Raw genomic sequence first — 21,202 nt, 5'->3', positions numbered from 1 at the left:
GTAAGGCCGCAAAATGTTTTTGAAAAGAGTAACTAATAACGCAGTTACAGCCACCGCAATCACCCGATTCTGTCATGCTTCTCTCCTTCCGTTCCCTCGCAAAGGTTTTTCACTCTCCTGCCCGAGGTCGTCTAGCCTCCGCAAGGCAAATTCCCCTTCCTCTTCCGCGTTTGCGGGAGGTGGGGCGTGGCACTCCGAGAGCGCGAAAAAAAAAAGGAAAAATAAATGCCGAGGGAGCGCGCGCCGCTGGATTCAGTCTGGCTGTGGCGAGGGAAAAGCGCGCAGCCAGCGGTAGACACCCATCCTTCTCCCGTCAGTCAGCGAGACGGACCAATGGACGTTGTTCGCGGTACGTACGTCATTACTGTGGCCCGTCGGGCCAGCGCAGGAAACGGGGAAGCTGGCTTCCCAAAGGAGAGCATGAGAGAGCTTTGAATTGTATTTTCGATGCTTTGCGGCGCGCGTGTCACTGTTGCACAGACTGTTTCCGGTACCTGATCGAAACACTGGGCTCCTTTGCTTAAAAGGGCCTTCCCTGGACAGTGGCCCTTTAAGGTGAAGACAAGCATTTTGTGTGCTCCTGATTCGCAAAGTCAAACGATTCACTTTCAAGTATTGACTCTATGGATATGTGAGGTTATCCGTACAATAACAGTGTGAAAATGAGAGGAAGTGGGAAATAACTTTGGTGTTTACATTTATGTTTCGTTTACTGCATTCCTGTTTTCTATAAATGGTTTGGTTTGGTTTGTTGGGTTTAACGTCCCGAAGCGACTGAGGCTGAGAGATGCCGTATTGGAGGAGTCCGGAAATTTCGACCACCTGGGGTTCTTTAAAATGTACTGACATCGCAATGCAGACGGATGCCTTGCTTTTCGCCTCCATCGAAAAGCAAGTATTCCTTTTATATTTTGTGCTTCTATGTAGGTGCTTTTGAGTTGTCAGAATGCCTATGGTGTTTTAAAGCAGCTGAAACGTGTTCTGCATCACCATAGGCAGTTGGTGGCAACAGTTCTTCCTGTCGTTCAGCCAGGAACCTGGGAATGTAATGAAAAATGTTGGCTGTCGCTACGTGCTCAATATTTGGTACAGTAAAGTTTCGTTCATAAATGTTTTGAGGTACTTGTGTTCACTGGGATTTAGTTGATGTACTATACTGTAATGTGCAGTACGGGGTATGCGAAAATAAAAGGTAGTTCATAGCCATGTACATTGGTGCAGTTGGGTCATCACGAAGTAAACTGAGCAGCATGCCACGCGCCCTCTGTTTGTTTGTTTTTTTTTTTTTAGGCGGCTCTCAATCTCACTGCATTGCAATATGCTTCACGCATTTCTTGAAAAAGTTCTTGTATATTTTACCATTTCAGGAAAATAAAGATACAGTAGAACCTTCTGTCATAGGTTTTTCAAGAAATTCTGGGGCTTATTGTCTGGGAAAATGCATGAGCCAAATTCATTCCAATTACGAAGAATGTGACTTAAGAATGAAACACAGAGGCTGGTATTCAATGATTCTGCCACCTCCTACAATGGCTGGTCAGGGATAGTTGGTGCAATATCTGAAGAGCTTTTCTGATGCTTGTAGATTTCTGTATCTGCATTTGCACTGATCTTAGTGCGAGAAGAACTTCCCACTTGAATAAGGCGGAAGAGCCGCCCTGGCGGCCGACCAGCTGCCTTTCTTCTGGCACATGTTGTCAGCCTTAACTCATAGTAACCAGTGTTATGTTTCTCCACCGACAAGTGTGACAGCTGACGCGGCCACCGCATAGCAACAGTCCGAACACCGAGCGTTTCGGCCATTTCGGCGCCGTCCATTCGGCCGCCAACGCTTCCTCCCTCGGGAGTCTCGGCTTGTTCGTGCCACGCGCCAAATGTGTGTGCGTGCGTGTGTGTGCAAACCCTGGCCAAGCCCGGCGCTCGAGGGAGAGTGCGTCGCCCTCGCCCGTCTGCAGGAGGTGGAGGAGATGCGGTCGCGCCACCTGCAATTGAGTCATCTCGTCTTGTCTGAACTTGCAGGTCTCTCCCTTTCCCTCTGAACTGCCAAGCCTGTAAAAAGCAGCGGCGGACTCCGCTGCGACAGACTACTTTGGAAGACGTCGCAGTGACGACGCCAGACACCAGCTGTGTGAGCGTATCGGTATTCTCTCAGAGACTGCGATGGCGGCTGCTAAATGACCAAGCCGAGTTGGGTCTCGCTTGCCAACGCTCGACGTGCTCCGCTTTGACGGCAACGTGTCCCCACTGGCCAGCCTTTTGGGACATGTACCATTACGCTGTCCATACTAACCACGACCTGAGCAACACAGATAGTTTTCATTACTTGAAAACCCTGCTGAGTGGAATGGCGGAACAAACAATCGACGGCATTCAAGGGTCTGAAACCCCATACGGCGACGCCATCAGCATATTAATGTCCCGCTTCGGAACTCGACAGGTTATTATTCAGCGACACTCTGACCGAGCTGCGAGGAAGGTTCTAGGAAGTGTTGCCAAATGTTGGTCAGCAAAAGTAGCTAGATTGCAGCGTGAAAGTAGCTGAAAGTATCTAAAAAATCTAGCAAGGAGCTAGAAGCAGCTAGATTTTTCCCAATCATTTTTATTTTATATTTTGGATATATAACCCATTTATTGGCAGCTCTATTATTGTAAAAAATAAACACAGCTATCAAAACATGGTTTCCTGCAGGCGACAACGCATGACAAGTGCTAACTAACGAATTACGAATGGCAAATATGTTTAGGTTTCGATTCCGATAATTTAGGCAGACGTAGTTTTCGCAAAGCGTTAAGGCTTGCACGCTAAGAAACCACTACCTGCGAATGCATCACTGCTCTGTAAACATGTAAAGAATGGACTTTTATGTACTTTTTGAGTGTATACAGAGGCCTATGAGCGGAAAGTTGGCTGTCTAGGCGATATCTTCAGTCCGTGACTCTGCGTAACTCGGACCGGTGGGCCTCTTGGCCTCTTTCATTCACTCGGCACTGACCGCGCATGATCCGCAGAGAGAGTCGAATCAGATGCTCATCGAAGCCCCCGCGCTGCGCGGTAGGCGACACCCGTCAGATACTGCGCCACCGCATCAGCCGCATCACATCGCCTCTCTTCACTTTCTGAGCTATTTTCTTCTTTTTCCCGCTGAGGCAGACATGGAGGAAGCTCCATGGAGGCAGAGGTATAGCAGAGGCGGCTGCATGCCAAAACCCCCTAAGTGGCTCTTGTATTGCATCCTCCTCTTTTTGTCTGATTTGCGTCTTGTTTAAAAACTACCAGATGGCGCTATGTGCCTAACGTCAGTTTCATCATGGTAGCGTCTGTGGAATGATTTTTCCATAGAGCTAATACAAAAACTGTTCCAAACAATTATATCGCGCGAGTATGGACCGAGAAAGAAAAGAAAGAAGCGTCACAACAATGAGCAGCTTCACGCGTTTTTCAAAAGAACAATCACGACGAGAATACAATGATTATTAAAATTTATTTTAATTTAAGAAACCAAAAGATTATGTTTCCATCAATAATCTTCACATTCAGATGCATTACGTGTGTTTTAAGCTGTGGACGATTTGACGTATCCTGCCTAGTCGTGGCACTACTAGCCAAGTTGACGCTGACGTTAGCACTATACTGACGTTGCTCGAACGAGGTTATGCTCGAACGCGCGGCCATGGATTTTTTTGGGCAGCATCAATTTCCCAATCTGCGGCTCTGGCCTGTAGAAGCGTCCGTGAACGTCCAGTACACCAAGTCCACGACCATTCAGGCTTTCGTGAGCTGGACGGGGATGGCCAGCAGGGACCTCATCTGTCGTGTGCAGGCTGAGGCCAGCACGCCACACGCATATTCACACCGACAAGAATCACTCCTTACGCATCGTACAACATCCCGAAGGCTGCACTTCCCTGCGACCGCAAGTAAACCCAGGACGCACAGGCGCCGCGCTATCACGCCTTCTCGTACGTATCGTGTGATCTCACACGTTATATGCACGTCTGATGCCTGCGTGTATGAAATCCCTCTAATCCAAAAGTGTTCGCTAGAATAATGAGGACAGAAAAAGCGATGCGTTGTGCGAACAATGCAACGATAAAGATCAGAAAGGCAGCGTCTTTGTTTTGCTTTCTGCGTTTTGCGAGTGTTTTCCTGAGTCATTCATTTTATGCTTTTTTTATAGCAGCACTGACGAAGATGTCCAAATCTGGAGGCTTGATAATTTTGAGATCGGCGAAAGGACAAGGACAAAAACGTCTACCTCGCCATGGAGAAGGAGACGAACTACCTCGTTGCACCCAAGGTGTCTACACTCAAGTATAGAAATCAGTACGGGTTCATTCACATAAGGACCGTTCGTCCCTTACACCAATTCACGAGGTTGCACTACTGCACTATACTGTTTGCTTGTTTGTTTGTTTTTCACATTTCGAGGCCGGCATGTGGTGCGGACACGTGACCCGACGCAATCAGTCGCGCCTCGGTAATCAAGTGTGTTTCCCGTGATGTTCCAGGATGACGTGCCCAGAGAGACAACTGCAAAGAGTCAGCAAGGAACGCGAAGGCTCGTGCGCCCACGACTTATGCTAATGCGTATTTGAGCGACGTTGCCAATCTATGGTTTCGCAACCATGAAACTGACATCTCTACCTGGACGGCTCTCAAGACTAGCCTGACCGATGTTTTTGGCCGCCCCGCTAAACGCAAGCTTCGCGCCTAACAACACTTGCAAAGTCAGGCACAAAGAGCCGGCGAAAAATTCAAAAGTTACATAGAATGTCGTCGACCTCTGCAAGCTCGTAAATCCTACCATGAGCGACGCCGATCAGATCAGCCACATTATGCAAGGCATTGATGATGATGCCGTCCATGCTCTACGCCGAAAACCCACGAACAGCGCCTGCGACGCGGCTCACTCCCACTCTTCAGCGTTTCATACAAGAGCAGGTCGCTGAGTCTGCCATCACCTCCTCAGCAGCCCATGGCCGCGGCACCGCTTCAAGGTGCTCGTCGATTTGGCGGGCGACGTGCCATTCACACACAGTGAGAGACGAAGGATGAAGCACTTGAAGTAATAAGACAAAGTTGTCTGAACAAAAGCACGGAGTACAGAAAAATTATCTACAAAAGACAGAGAGCCGACTACATTTCAGAAAAGACTGCATGGATGGAAACTAAGCACAACTCCACGAGCTCGTACACTAACAGCAACATGGGCTCATAGCTCTCTTTACGACTTCTAAGCCGGGGCCTGCCGCTACCGGATTGTAGCTTCGTCGACAACCAGGCTCCGAACCTTCGAGACGGGGAAGAGAAGTGGAAACAGCTGTGCGGTCCCTAATGTGTGCTTCCCCTCTCCGGTTCGCTAGAGTAGCCCAGAAATTTCTCGGGGCCATGGGCTACAAGTTCCGCGCGGTGGGATGCACACGTGAGCCAGCGTGTCTTCAAAATGAGTCGACAGACCACCGCCGCCTTTCAAGGACCTTATAATGTATTTTGCTCGAACTGTCTCAGAAAATGTTTCACTACCATTGACTCGGGACCTGGCAAGATGCACCCGATGTACATATTCAAACCGGTCGCCGCCATATTGCAACAAAACGTGCATCGGGTTATATCCGTGCTGGAATGTTTCTAGCTATGCCTCTGCGGAATGGTTTTCTCCGTGCAGACATTTATGGGCGCTGACGTTGCAACGGCACGCTTACGCCATTGAGTACCTACCGCCGGGGCAGCATGAACAAGCTGATCGATGCTTTATCCCGCGCACCGTGGAAAGCTGGCGAAAGCACATCAAGGCGCAGAGCACTGCTGAAAGCGGCGTCGCCGCGATTTTGCATCACTAAGCCACGCCCAACTGGTATTTTTTCTTATATCTTCGGAAACGAAAAAAAACCACTGCGGGACAGGCTGTATTGTAAAATTGTCATTTCTGTGGTTTCCTTCAAGTGTGCTGGCATGGAGCAACACACAGCGCAAAAATGCCGTCGCGCTGTTGCTGCGTTGTGGACCTGGACCATGACGAAGCTTGAAAAGGTCAGAATTACATTTAAAAGCAGTTGTCAAACGCCAAACGACAATATGAACCGAACGAGATTCGCGCGTTGCAGCAGACGACAGCGTAGCTCTCGATACCCACCGCGGCCGCCTCCAGCTCCGGAGCGTCTGCTAGTGACAGCGCCGGTGGTGAATTGCCGTCTGCAATTGTGCGCGGTCAGTTTATCGTGCTGTGAACGGTCCCGCAAGTCGTCAGACTTGCAGTACTTGCAAGGGAATGTAGTGTGCCATGCAACATGATGTCGGGATGTGATACAAGACGTTCACCAAAAAATGAGAAGGGTTCACGCTGCTGAACCGAGTAAAATGTTGCGGTGAGTTTACATGTGTTTCTATGGGTCGCCCTCTCCACTCGCACCCGCCTATGTTTCGCGGTGTTTTAAAAATACTTCGCCTCGTTAATGAGATTTCATACTTTCGTGACCTGTTCTAGGATGTTCATGGTTGCTCTGTACTGAATAACGACATCACAGATGACCCGTAAAATTAGAAAAATGCTTTGGAATATTTCGTTTCCATGTATTCCTATGGGCGCTAAGCCTATTTTTCACCCCCAGTCGGACCACGCTGGCGATAGAAGCGCCACCGCATCATGATTCAGTCACAGATCGGTGTTGGTCTATGCGTTTCAGCCTAGACTGCATGCGGGATGTGGGAAGAAATGGTCAAAGTCCGGGCTGGCCTCGCAATGTGCTGGGGTTCAACATTCCTTCTGGGCTAGCAGGCTCCTTTCGAGCAAGGAATGCATGCTGATGGAAGAAGTGTATATGATATTTATGAAAGCGCTAATTGTCAGAGGTGCCTTTTAATGTACATGCGCGGGACATGTCGTCTTCGCCAGGAGGCTAGTTGTTTGAATCCGTACAAGGCATTTAATGCAAAAATATGTCATGTACATAATGGGCACAGAACATGGAATGGAAAACCTGGAACCTTCGATGTGGGAAGTGTCCGAGAAGGTGTCTTGATGTACATGGTCTGCACATACATAATGCGCACAGCGGCTATAGAGTTTGATGCACGCGCAGCAAGGAATTTTCATGGATATTGTGTATACTGTCAGATCTTTTTATCTCGATATAAGAGGGCTAGACTTGCCTGCTTGACAAGAACACTGCGCCATTTGAATCAACAGAAAAAGGCATTTTCATGCAGGAAGATACCTATATATACCGATCTCCAGGCTCCGAGATGGCTTCTGGGCCACGAGACAGAATCGTTTCAATCAACACACGAAGGCATGATTCATAGAAGACACATGCTATCTACGCACAGAAGATGGCAGGACTTGATGCACGGTCCCTTGAATGCCGGATTCCATCACAGGTGCTAGTCTGTAGACGTATAGGTGCTCCGAATGCGGTCTCAGCCAAGGGACCGGATCATTGTTACGAATAAAGAAAAACTTGATGCAGAAAGACACATCACATATATGATGTGGTCATTGATGATGGACGGAATGGCTGCACTGTCGCCGGCATGCGCTATGTAATCACGGATGCATGGTCTCAATATACAGGGGCGGGCAGGAAATTCCCTGTTGGCAACGAGGCTACATTGTTAATCAATAAATGTGACATTTTCAGGGAAGACGAGTAGGCAAAAGTAGATTATATCGACACGGAAGGTGGCAGGAATGGATGTTCTGTCCCTTGAATGCCGGAATTATCAGTGATGCTGGTCTCTCGATGCATCGCTTGCATTAACTACGGAGAGCTTTTTCCATGGACGAATATATTATATATTTATGATGTGGCCACTGATGATGGAATTGATGCACTCTCCTTTATGTTCCTTCTGGGCTAGCAGGCTCCAATGTTCAAAGCAAGGAATACTTACTTGATCATAAAGGAAGATATGCCATGTACCTGATATTGGTGAAAGCTCAAAATGTCAGAGACGCCTTTTAATGTGCATGAGCTGCACGTTCCGTCTTCGCCAGCAGACTGTATTGTTTGAATGAGTACAAGGGGTTTTATGCAAAAACATGTCATGTACACAATGGGCACAGAAAATAGAATGGATGTATGGGGTGTCCGAGATGCTGGTATTTGTCCTTACGTACTTGGCCTGCACATACGTATTATGCAAGGCGGCTATATAGCGTTTGAATGCACACACAGGAAGGAATTGAGGATATATCTTCTATATTGTGTATACTCTCAGACATTCGTCTCAACTTGCACGCTCGACAAGAACACTGCGCCATTTCAATCAACATAAAAAGGCATATCTTTATGCAGCGAGATTAGATACCTATATGATGTAGGCATAGAAAATCGAATGAAGTCACTCTTCCTTGGATGCCGGAATTGCGACAGTGATCATAATCGGAGGAATGTATGGTCGAAATAGCTCGGAAAATCATGGATGATTATATTTTGGAGATGGCCGATGATGAGGAATTACCCATCGAAGACGTCCCTGACGACTCCATTCTCTACATCTCTGATGATGAAAATCAGATTAACACTGAAACTACGAAGCAGTCCCCGAAGGCCACGTTGTCGACGACTTTCTCGGTGATGACGGTGATAACCGTGTGATCTGCATCATGAATGAAGAGTGTAACGTCGAAGAATTCACTGTTCATATTGGCGACATTTCTGACAAGTATATTAGTCGGACCTACTACTATGTAGATGCAGAAGGTTATGTCATCGATTTCCATTATGATGACGACTAGCAGAAAAATGAAGACCAATATGCAACGCTGATGACCTGGAAGGTCATAACGAGAGTCCCGCGAGAGAAACCGCGGTTCTTCAAGTAGAATATAAATAATCTTGTTCATTGGTTAATTTTGACAGAGAAGCTTGGGATCTGTATTCGTTCTGTTGTACAAGATATTAAAAATATCAGACATCACAAATGATGCAACAGCGCATAAACATGGCCCGCGCAGGGTGCAACGCGGCCATCGGCACCTCGTCATATTTTCGATTGCAGAAAGGAGATGGCGCCAACGAGGATCGCCAGACAGAAAATGGCTTCAGCGAGTTTCGACCCGTCGATTTCTACGTAGGTGGTTACAGCTTTGCACCATGCACGGTTCGACCGAGTCAGGAGAATTGTAAACCTTGACACGATGTAAATGTTACCGTTGTTATACACGCACGTTGTGAGCGCAGTTTCACCGCAAAGGAGCCAGCGGATGAAGCGATATTGGAAAACACTCGCAATAAAAACACAAAATACTGTATTCTCAAAGTATTACGACCAGGTCTCCGTGTGGGTTCGACTGTGCTGAGAACTGCATGGTTGTAATAAAAGGGAACTATAGTGTTCACCGTTGGCGCCGAGCGACTACCGTGAACTGTTATGCTGTGCGTCCAGGCCGTCCGGGCGCCCGAGACCAACAGACATCAAAAACACGAGCAGTAGCCAGGCCAAAGACAGTTTCTATCACAGAGCGAGACGGGGATGGTATCGCACAAATTGTTCTTCGACCATTCGAATGGATTCATAATTATTTATTGATGATATACGTTTTTACAGTGCACCATCTTCAACCTCTTTTCGCCGGTGTGCAACCGAGACATTCTGTTAATGTGCGGCAGTACCATTTGCGCAGCAAATTCAAACTTTTAAACTTTTTATTTAAACGTATCCGGAGGATACACCTGGCGACAGCTGAAACAAAGCCAGTACAATTTAGTGGACAAGGACAGTAAAGGTCAGGTTCGTTATTTTCTTCTGAAGTTCTTCGGCACCTCTTCAAGGTGCTCGTCGATTTGGCGGGCGACGTGCCATTCACACAGTCAGAGACGAAGGACGACGCACTTGAAGTAATAAGACAAAGTTGTATATGAACAAAAGCACGGAGTACAGAAAAATTATTTACAAAAGACAGAGAGCCGACTACATTTCAGAAAAGACTGCATGGACGGAAACTAAGCACATCTCCACGAGCTCGTACACTAACAGCAACATGGGCTCATAGCTCTCTTTACGACTTCTAAGCCGGGGCCTGCCGCTACCGTATTGTAGCTTCGTCGACAACCAGGCGCCGAACCTTCGAGACGGGGAAGAGAAGTGGAAACAGCTTAGCGGTCCCAAAGGTATGATTCCCCTCTCCGGTTCGCTAGAGTAGCCCAGAAATTTCTCGGGGCCATGGGCTACAAGGTCCGCGCAGTGGGATGTACACGTGAGTCACCGTGCCTTCAAAATAAGTCGACATACCACCAACGCCTTTCAAGGTCCTTATAATTTATTTTGCTCGAACTGTCTCAGAAAATGTGTCACTACCATTGACTCGAGACCTGGGAAGAAGCACCCGATGTACATATTCAAACCGGTCGCCCCCATATTGCAACAAAACGTGCATCGAGTTATATCCGTGGTGAAATGTTTCTAGCTATGCCTCTGCGGAATGGTTTTCCCCGTGCAGACATTTCACCAGGCACTTACGTGGTTAAAGACGCTGAAAATCCCTGCAGGCAGACTCGCGAGATGGGCGCTGACGTTGCAACGGCACGCTTACGCCACTGAGTACCGCCGGGGCAGCATGAACAAGCTGGTCGACGCTTTATCGCGCGCACCGTGGAAAAGCTGGCGGAAGCACATCAAGGCGCAGACTACTGCTAAAAGCGGCGTCGCCGCTATTCGTCACGCCGCGATTGGTCATCACTAAGCCACGCCCAACCGATCTTTTTCTTATCTCTTCGGAAAAGGAAAAAAACCACTGCGGGACAGGCTGTAAGGTAGAATTGTCATTTCTGTGTTTTCCTTCGAGTGTGCTGGCATGGAGCAACACACACAGCGCAAACATGCCGTCGCGCTGTTGCTGCGTTGTGGACCTGGACCATGACGAAGCTTGAAAAGGTCAGAATTACATTTAAAAGCAGTTGTCAAACGCCAAACGACAATATGAACCGAACGAGATCCGCGCGTTGCAGCAGACGACAGCGTAGCTGTCGATACCCACCGCGGCCGCCCCCAGCTCCGGAGCGTCTGCTAGTGACAGCACCGGTGGTGCATTGCCGTCAGCAATCGTGCGCGGTCAGTTTATCGTGCTGTGAACGGTCCCGCACGTCGTCAGACTTGCAGTACTTGCAAGGGAATGTAGTGTGCCATGCAACATGATGTCGGGGCGTGAAACAAGACGGTCACCAAAAAATGAGAAGGTTTCACGCTGCTGAACCGAGTAAAATGTTGCGGTGAGTTTACATGTGTTTCTATGGGTCGCCCTCTCCACTCGCACCCGCATACGTTTCGCGGTGTTTTAAAAATACTTCGCCTCGTTAATGAGATTTCATACGTTCGTCATCTGTTCTAGGATGTTCATGGTTACTCTGTACCGAATAACGACATCACAGATGACCAGTAAATTTAGAAAAATGCTTTGGAATATTTCGTTTCCATGTATTCCTATGGGCGCTAAGCCTATTTTTCACCCCCATTCGGACCACGCTGGCGATAGAAGCGCCACCGCATCGTGATTAAGTCACAGATCGGTGTTGGTCTATGCGTTTCAGCCTAGACTGCATGCGGGATGTGGGAAGAAATGGTCAAAGTCCGGGCTGGCCTCGCAATGTGCTGGGGTTCAACATTCCTTCTGGGCTAGCAGGCTCCTTTCGAGCAAGGAATGCATGCTGATGGAAGAAGTGTATATGATATTTATGAAAGCGCTAATTGTCAGAGGTGCCTTTTAATGTACATGCGCGGCACATGCCGTCTTCGCCAGGAGGCTTAGTTGTTTGAATCCGTACAAGGCATTTAATGCAAAAATATGACATGTACATAATGGGCACACAACATGGAATGGAAAAACTGAAACCTTCAATGTGGGAAGTGTCCCAGAAGCTGTCTTGATGTACATGGTCTGCACATACATACTGCGCACGGCGGCTATATAGTTTGATGCACGCACTGGAAGGAATTTTCATGGATAATGTGTATACTGTCAGATATCTGTATCTCGATATACAGATATACAGAGTTCTTGCCTGCTTGACAAGCACACTGCGCCATTTGAATCAACAGAAAAAGGCATCTTCATGCAGGAAGATACCTATTTACCGATCTCCAGGCTCCGAGGTGGCTTCTGGGTCACGAGACTGAATCGCTTCAATCAACACACGAAGGCATGATTCATTATCTGATATACGCACAGAAGGCAGGACCTGATGCACGGTCCCTTGAATGCCAGATTCCATCACAGGTGCTAGTCTCTAGACGTATACTTGCTGCGAATGCGGTCTCAGCCAAGGGACCGGATCATGTTACGAATAAAGGAAAACTTCATGCAGAAAGACACATCACATATATGATGTGGTCAATGATGATGGACGGAATGAATGGCTGCACTGTCGCCGGCATGCCCTATGTAATCACGGATGCTGGTCTCATTATACAGGGGCAGGCAGGAAATTCCCTGTTGGCGACGAGGCTACATTGTTAATCAATAAACTTGACATTTTCAGGTAAGAAGAGTAGGCATAAGTAAATTATATCGACACGGAAGGTGGAAGGAATGGATGTTCTGTCCCTTGAATGCCGGAATTATCAGTGGTGCTGGTCGCTCGATGCATCGCTTGCATTAACTACGGAGAGCTTTTTTTATGGACGAATATATTATATATTTATGATGTGGCCACTGATGATGGAATTGATGCACTCTCCTTTATGTTCCTTCTGGGCTAGCAGGCTCGAGCGTTCAAAGCAAGGAATACTTGTTCAAGGAGGAAGATATGCCATGTGCCTAATATTGATGAAAGCTCAAAATGTCAGAGATGCCTTTTAACGTGCATGCGCTGCACGTGCCATCTCCTCCAGGAGGCTGTATTGTTTGAATGAGTACAAGGGGTCTATGCAAAAACATGTACACAATGGGCACAGAAATTATAATGGATGTAGGGGGTGTCCGAGATGCTGGTATTTTCCTTATGTACATGGCCTGCACATGCATACATGCGCAAGGCGGCTATATAGCGTTTGAATGCACACACAGGAAGGAATTTTCATGGAGGATATATCTTCTATATTTTGTATACCCTCAGACATTCGTCTCACGATATATGAGTGCTAGACTTGCACGCTCGGCAAGAACAGTGCATCATTTCAATCAACATATCAAGGCATATCTTTATGCAGCGAGATTAGATACCTATATGATGTAGGCATAGAAAATGGGATAAAGTCAATATTCTTTAGATGTCGGAATTGCGACAGTGATGATAAACGGAGGAAGGTATGGACGAAATAGCTCGGAAAATCTTGGATGATTATATGTTGGAGATGGCCGATGGCGAGGAATTCCCTATCGAAGACGGCCCTGACCACTCCATGCTCGACGTCTTCGATGATGAAAATCGGAATAACACTGAAACTTCGAAGCAGTCCCCGAAGGCCACGTTGTCGACGACTTTCTTGGCGATGATGGTAATAACCATGTGAGCTGCCTCATGAATGAAGAGTATAACATCGAAGAATTCACTGAAGTTCATATTGGCGACATTTCTGGCGAGTATATTCGTCAGAGCTACTATGTAGATAGAGAAGGTTATGTCATCGATTTCCATTATGATGACGACTACCAGAACAATGAAGATCAATGTAACGCTGATGCCCTGGAAGGTCATAACGAGAGTCCCGCGAGAGAAAACGCGGTTCTTCAAGTCGAATATAAGTAAATCTTGTTTATTGGTTAAATAAGAGAGAGAAGCTTGGAATCTGTATGCGTTCTGTTGCACAAGATATTAAAAATATCAGACACTACTAATGATGCAACAGCGATAAAAATGGCCCGCGCAGGGTGCAACGCAGCCATCGGCACCTCGTCATATTTTCGACTGCAGAAAGGAGATGGCGCCAACGAGGATCGCCAGAGAGAAAATGGCTTCTGCGAGTTTCGACCCGTTGATTTCTACGCAGGTGGTTACAGTTTTGCACCATGCACGGCTCAACCGAGTAAGGGGCATTGTGAATCTTCGCACGATATAAAAGTTACCGTTGTTATACACGCAAGTTGTGAGCGCAGTTTCACCGCAAACGAGCCAGCGAATGAAGCGATTTTGGAAAGCACTCACGATAAAAACGCAAAATTCTGTATTGTCAAAGAATTACTACCAGGCCTCCGTGTTGTATCGACTGTCCTGAGAACTGCATGGTTTTAATGAAAGGGAACTATAGTGTTCACCTGTGCGTCACCGCGGAAACTGCCCCCCTATGTCATCTCCAAAGGAAAAAGATTCCTGATGACGCTATACCCAAGGGAGTTGCAGTTCGAGCAGAAGAAAAGTGCTGAATGGATGGAAGAAGAGCTTGCGATCGACAGAAAACATTTTAGCAGAATCGTTCAATCGCAGCATGTTGGCCAAACGATCGCGGCTCGTCTTGGTCAGCTTCCGCAGTCACTTGGCGGATAGGGTTAAAGAACACCTGCACAGTATTCGCACAGACATGTCCGTCATTCCGGCCGGCCTCACGATCCTGCTGCAACACGTGTAAGAAATCATCAATCGTCCTTTGCGAAGTAATCAGAACGGCAGGGAAACCAACAAACCAAACATTTTTGATGTGCAGATCAAAGTAACCTAGACTGACCTGCTGAATCCAAAGGAGATGAGAATACGGGAGTTATCAATACACTACTATGTCTGTTCAAGTGAAAGGTGCAGCGGCAAGCTATGTGCTTCTCACACGTTCTCGTCAGGTCACAGCATTTAGTAGCTAAGGTGAAGACATGCAGCTTGTGTGCTCCTGATTCGCAAAGTCAAGACAATTCACTTTCAAGTATTCACTCAATAGATATGTGAGGTTATCCGTACAATAACAGTGTGAAAGTGAGAGGAAGTGGGAAATAACTTTGGTGTTTACATTTATGTTTCGCTTACTGCATTCCTGTTTTCTATAAATGGTTTGGTTTGGTTTGTTGGGTTTAACGTCCCGAAGCGACTGAGCCTATGAGAGATGCCGTAGTGGAGGAGTCCGGAAATTTCGACCACCTGGGGTTCTTTAAAATGTACTGACATCGCAATGCAGACGGGTGCCTTGCTTTTCGCCTCCATCGAAAAGCAAGTATTCCTTTTATATTTCGTGCTTCTATGTAGGTGCTTTTGAGTTGACAGAATGCCTATGATGCTTAAAAGCAGCTGAAACATGTTCTGCGTCACCATAGGCAGTTGGTGGCAACAGTTCTTCCTGTCGTTCAGCCAGGAACCTGGGAATGTAATGAAAAATGTTGGCTGTCGCTACGTGCTCAATATTTGTTACAGTAAAGTTCCGTTCATAAATGTTTTGAGGTACTTGGCTGTGTTCACTGGGATTTAGTTGAGGTACTATGCTGTAATGCGCAGTACGGGGTATGCGAAAATAAAAGGTAGTTCATAGCCATGTACATTGGTGCAGTTGGGTCATCACGAAGTAAACTGAGCAGCATGCCACGCGCCCTCTGTTTGTTTTGTTTTTTAAGCGGCTCTCAAGCTCACTAGTTTGCATTGCAATATGCTGCACGCATTTCTTGTAAAAGTTCTTGTATATTTTGCCATTTTAGGAAAATAACGATACAGTAGAACCTTCTGTCACAGGGTTTTCAAGAAATGCTGGGGCTTATTGTCTGGAGAAAATGCATGAGCCAAATTCGTTCCAATTACGAAGAATGTGACTTAAGAATGAAACACAGGGGCAGGTATTCACTGATTCTGCCACCTCCTACAATGGCTGGTCAGGGATAGTTTGTGCAATATCTGAAGAGCTTTTCTGATGCTTGTAGATTTCTGTATCTGCATTTGCACTGATCTTAGTTGTCTAGTTGTAAGGTTGTCTGGTTTGCGTCTTGTTTAAAAACTACCAGATGGCGCTATGCGCCTAACGACAGTTTCATCATGTGTAGCGTCTGTGGAATGATTTTTCCATAGAGCTAATACAAAAACTCCTCCGACCAATTATATCGCGCGAGTATGGACTGAGAAAGAAAGAAGCGTCACAACAATGAGCAGCTTCACGCGTTTTTCAAAAGAACAATCACGACGAGAATACAAGGATCATTAAAATTTATTTTAATTTAAGAAACCTAAAAAATTATGTTTCCATCAATAATCTTCACATTCAGATGCATTACGGGTATTTTAAGCTGTGGACGATTTGACGTATCCTGCGTAGTGGTGGCGCTACTAGCCAAGTTGACGCTGACGTTAGCACTATACTGACGTTGCCCGAACGAGGTTATGCTCGAACGCGCGGCCATGGATGTTTTTTGGGCAGCATCGCGCTAACGGACCGCGCCTAGGTCGACTGGCCGCTGTGGTTCAGCACCAAAGACCGAATGACCGACTACAACGAAATAACCAAAGTGTTCCGCCTAGCTCGCAGAACTCTTCCCCCCCCCCCCCTCCCCCCTTGCTCGGGGCTCAGTCGAGAGCAAGCCGTTATATTCAGACAGCTACAGACAGGCTCACTCCCAGGTCCTTCGCTGATGCATAGAATGTATCCCGAGACGCACTCGACAGACAAATGCAAGTCTGCCGAACGGAGACGGCCGACTTCGCACACATGCTGTGGAATTGTACCAAGTACCAGGAAGAAGCTAAGTCTGGGAGGATCCCGCCGCGACTGGGAGCAGCCGCAGGGAGCGACAATCTAGAGGAGTAACTCTGGGCCGTCCAGCAGGTCATCAAGGCGCTGGCCCGGCAAGGAACCAGCGAGCCGGCCACGGCGAGCGGGGACCCAGACCGCGCGGCCGGTACCCAGAGGACGACGTAGGCCCCGTCCGGAGCGCGCGGGCGCGAGCGCGCGTTCTACTGCAGGCCCTGAATAAACGTTTTACCAATCCACTCCAATGGGCAACATCAATTTCCCAATGTGCAGCTCTGGCCTATAGAAGCGTTCGTGAGCGTCCAGTACACCAAGTCCACGACCATTCAGGCTTTCGTTACCTGGACCGGGATGGCCAGCAGGGACCTCATCTGTCGGGTGCAGGCCGAGGCCAGCACGCCCCACGCATTCACACCGATAAGCATCACTCCCTACTCATCATACAACATCCCGAAGGCTGCACTTCCCTGCGACCTCAAGTCAACACAGGACGCACAGGCGCCGCGCTATCACGCCTTCTCGTACGTATCGTGTGATCTCAGACATTATATGCACGTCTGATGCTTGCGTGTATGAAATCCCTCTCATCCAATAGTGTTCGCATCGAATGATGAAGACAGAAAAAGCGATGTGTTGTGCGAACAATGCAACGATGAAGATCAGACAGGCAGCGTTTTTGTTTTGCTTTCTGCGCTTTGGGAGTGTTTTCCTGAGTCATTCATTTTATGCTTTTTTTATAGCAGCACTGACGATGATGTCCAAATCTGCAGGCTTGATAATTTCGAGATCGTCGAAAGGACAAGGACAAAAACGTCTACCTCGCCATGGAGAAGGAGACGAACTACCTCGTTGCGCCCAAGGTGTGTACACTCAAATATCGAAATCAGTACGGGTTCATTCACAGAAGGACCGTTCGTCCCTTACACCAATTCACGAGGTTGCATTACTGCACTATGCTGTTTGCTTGTTTGTTTGTTTTTCACATTTCGAGGCCGGCATGTGGTGCGGACACATGTGACCCGACGCAATCACTTGCGCCTCGGTGGTCTATGTTTGCCGTGATGTTCCATGATGACGTGCCCAGAGAGACAACTGCAAAGAGTCAGCAAGGAACGCGTAGGCTCGTGCGCCCACGACTTATGCTTATGCGTATTTGAGCGACGTTGCCAATCTATGGTTTCGCAACCATGAAACTGACATCTCTACCTGGACGGCTCTCAAAACTAGCCTGACCGGTGTTTTTGGCCGCCCCGCTATACGCAAGCTTCGCGCCTAACAATTCGCTTGCAAAGTCGGGCACAAAGGGACGGCGAAAAATTCACAAGTTACATAGAATGTCGTCGACCTCTGCAAGCGCGTAAATCCTACCATGAGCGACGCCGATAAGATCAGCCACATTATGCAAGGCATTGATGATGATGCCTTCCATGCTCTATGCCGAAAACCCACGAACTGTGTCCGATGTTATAAGCTTCTGTCAGAGGTTCGATGGCGCTGCGCAAACAGCGCCTTTCCACACGACGTCCTGGTCTTTAGCAGGCCACCCTTTCAAACTTGTCTCTCTCCGGGGACGGTGCCCTGGACCTACAGTCGCACATTGAGCAAATTCAACAGTTTGTTCGTGAGGAAGTCGCACGCCAGCTTTCCTTGTCTGCCTGCACAAGAGCGCCTGCGACGCGGCTCACTCCCACTCTTCAGCGTTTCATACAAGAGCAGGTCGCTGAGAGTCTACCATCACCTCCTCAGCAGCCCATGGCCGCGGCTCCTCTCCCGTACTCTGATGTTTTGGTGGGGCCACGGCCCTCACCTGTCATCCCTGTGTACAGCAGGCCAACCCTCCTATACCAACCTCAAGGACCTCAGCAAATTCAGCAACCTGCAATCCCTGCTTATCGTCCGGTTCTCCGCCGTCGATCACAGCCACAGTCTTCCAACCCCTGGCGCACGCAAAATAACAGAACTATTTGCTACGCCTGTGGAGTCACCGGCCATGTGGCTCGTTTGTGCCGCAATCGTGGCCTTCGTCCCTACGACTATACGCGTGAGCCGACGTACAATCTTTCTCCGTCCCCTTCGCCCGTGTTCCCTGAGCCTCCTCCGCAATCCTCTTCAAGTTAGGGTCGCCGCTCCCACCGCTCACCGTCTCCTGGCCGTCGTTCCCGTTCTCCGATGCTCCGTGGCCAATCAGCCGTTCACACGGAAAAGTAACGGCCGCAGTTCCGGAGGCAAGAACTGCGCCATAAGGGACTAACTCAAGACCAGTTTCCGTGCAAGCCACCATTATTACCGTATTTATTGAGCGCGTTCCTGTCGAAGCACTTGTGGACACTGGCGCCGCCATTTGAGTTTTTAATTACGCCCTCTGTCGGAGACTCAACAAAGTAATGACGCCGCTTCCTCCCGTTCCCCCTATGAAAGCTCCGTTACTTTGGTCATCTGATGAGAAGAGAGGAGTCGGAGAAAGGTTGAGGGTCACCAAAGAAGGCGTAGGCAGCTAACGCGATGGTTAGATGGCATCCTCGAGGCGCTGCAGATGAAGTTATCTGATGTTAGGAAGATAGTGAGAGACCGGAAAGCCTGGCGTGATATGGTTCATAGTCACGAAGAGTCGGACACGACTGAACTGAGTCTGCACCAGTGAATACTCTAAAATGCTGGATGGTTACATCAGGGCGCACCGCGGCATAAAACGCTATGGCCAGTGATTTGGCAAAAAAGGCTGCACACACACACACACACACACACACACACACACACACACACACACACACACACACACACACACACACACACACACACACACACACACACACACACACACACACACACACACGCACGCACACAAAAAAAGCACCGTAAAATAAGCGAATACTTTCATGTTGTGAAATGTTGTGAAAGTGGAGGGAACCCAATTAAAATGGAACGCAACGATCAAGCACGCATTAATAGTTATTAAACTACATACGCCACGGTATACCGCCACGGAACCAGCGCCGCAAGTTACATGCACGGTCGGTTTCATCTCAGTAAGTTGGACCAGTGGTATCGATTGGTCGAGACCTCATTGTACCTCGTCACGAGTGCACGCAAAAAGAAAAAGAACAGAGGAGATTGGAACCGGTAATTGGAGTACACGGCGGAGAACGGTTAGTTACAGTCTGCTACAAAAGTCCGAGCTTGAGCTTTGCCCTATGCTGCGTTGCTGCGCCCAGCGTAGAAGCAGACGACACCGGCACTCAGCTGGCTGCGTGGCGAAGCCACCGCCTCAAGGTCTAACGGTGACGTCAGGTGACGTAGCGTGACAGCAGCGAGAGACCGCCTCCCGGTGTAGGATGCTCTAAAAATTTGTTTCACCCAAACCAGAAGGCCCGAAGGCCGGCGATGGCGGAAGGGTCACATGATCAATTATGGCAGCGCCCATGCGATCGCGCTGTAAAGGTTCTACATATAAGCAGTGTATGTCATATGGGTAAAGAACAACTGTGCCATTACACGAAAAGCAATTATATTCTTCAACACTCTCATATCGTCAGCTTTGAATTATGTATACGAGTTGTTATCCTCGATATTTATGCACGTGAACACATGTGAAAAAGTTTGTGATCTCAGAATAGATTGGGGATCCGTGAGGGGCGTGTGATCGCGAACTTGCTGCGCCTCGGAGAGGAACGTGCGAGTGCGACGAATATGAAGAATGCTAATATAGTAATTTCTTCCCCTTGCCTGGCCTTTACCCAGGTGGATATCTGTATATATATGACAAAGATGGGAAACAAAACGAGACGTTAAACTCGCACGGAATTAAGGCCAGATAAAAGCCGATGTCTTGGCCACAGGCGCAGAGAAGGCCCTCACCAGCGCAGGCCGTCTTCTTGCAAGCCTGGTATACCAGAAGTGGTTGAGTGGACAAATTTGCAATTCATTAGAAAGGCAGCTTTGAGCTGAGATTTGGAATAGAAAATGGGGGATAAGCTTACTCAGCGATTGTGTGGCGCATCACACATGTCTTGTAGTCTACTATAAGCTTCACTGAAGCACTTCTAACACGCAAACGTGCTGGGCTCAGCCTGTAGTGAAACAGTATCATGTACGTTGCGTGCAGGTCATGCAGTTCTCCTGAAGAAATGCAGCAGCAGGAGGCAGCTGATGCCGGCCCTTCAAAGGACCAACTGGGGACCATCCGGTTAGGAAATTTTTCTTTTTGCACCTGTGAAGGCGTGGTGCTTTTTTTGCATATCATTTTTTATATTGCAAGTTGTTTTACATGGTTTTCGTACATGTAACTTTTATGTTCTTTTTTTTGCACCTGACAGGGTTTAGGTGTTTTATTGCATAATTTTTTGTTTTGTTGCAAGCGCAGCTTTGCTGCAGGTGTAAGAAGTGTTATATATACATCTTACGCAATAATTGTAAAACGTATTCATCTCATTGTTTTTTACTCATTATATTGTTGATGCTCATTCCATTCAAATGAACATATTTTAAAACCATTTCAATGAATTAAAATTTTCCTTATAAAGTTTTCATATTCTTGTTAGATGTCATAATCTGGTTGATGCTATGGCCCTAAGGCTGTGGGGAACGATCTCCCATCGTCCCCTTTATGCCAGCCAT

At 47.8% G+C, this 21,202-nt stretch overlaps 1 protein-coding gene across 1 annotated transcript in view; it reads left to right on the top strand.

The window, feature by feature from the left end:
* Window positions 1-21,202, top strand: part of LOC146180868 (uncharacterized) — a 46,624-nt gene that overhangs the window by 10,817 nt on the left and 14,605 nt on the right. The window contains exons 3-4 of the mRNA XM_084575671.1: window positions 16,862-17,109; window positions 20,691-20,771. Coding sequence (XP_084431797.1) covers window positions 16,862-17,109; window positions 20,691-20,771 — 329 coding nt within the window. The remainder of the gene's footprint in view (window positions 1-16,861; window positions 17,110-20,690; window positions 20,772-21,202) is intronic.

The sequence above is a fragment of the Amblyomma maculatum genome, chromosome 8 (genome assembly GCF_055883805.1).
Source record: "Amblyomma maculatum isolate TAMU_Amacu chromosome 8, ASM5588380v1, whole genome shotgun sequence".
NCBI classification, from domain to species: domain Eukaryota; kingdom Metazoa; phylum Arthropoda; class Arachnida; order Ixodida; family Ixodidae; genus Amblyomma; species Amblyomma maculatum.
Note: the sequence above shows the minus strand (reverse complement) of the source record. Positions and strands in the feature narration are given on the sequence as shown.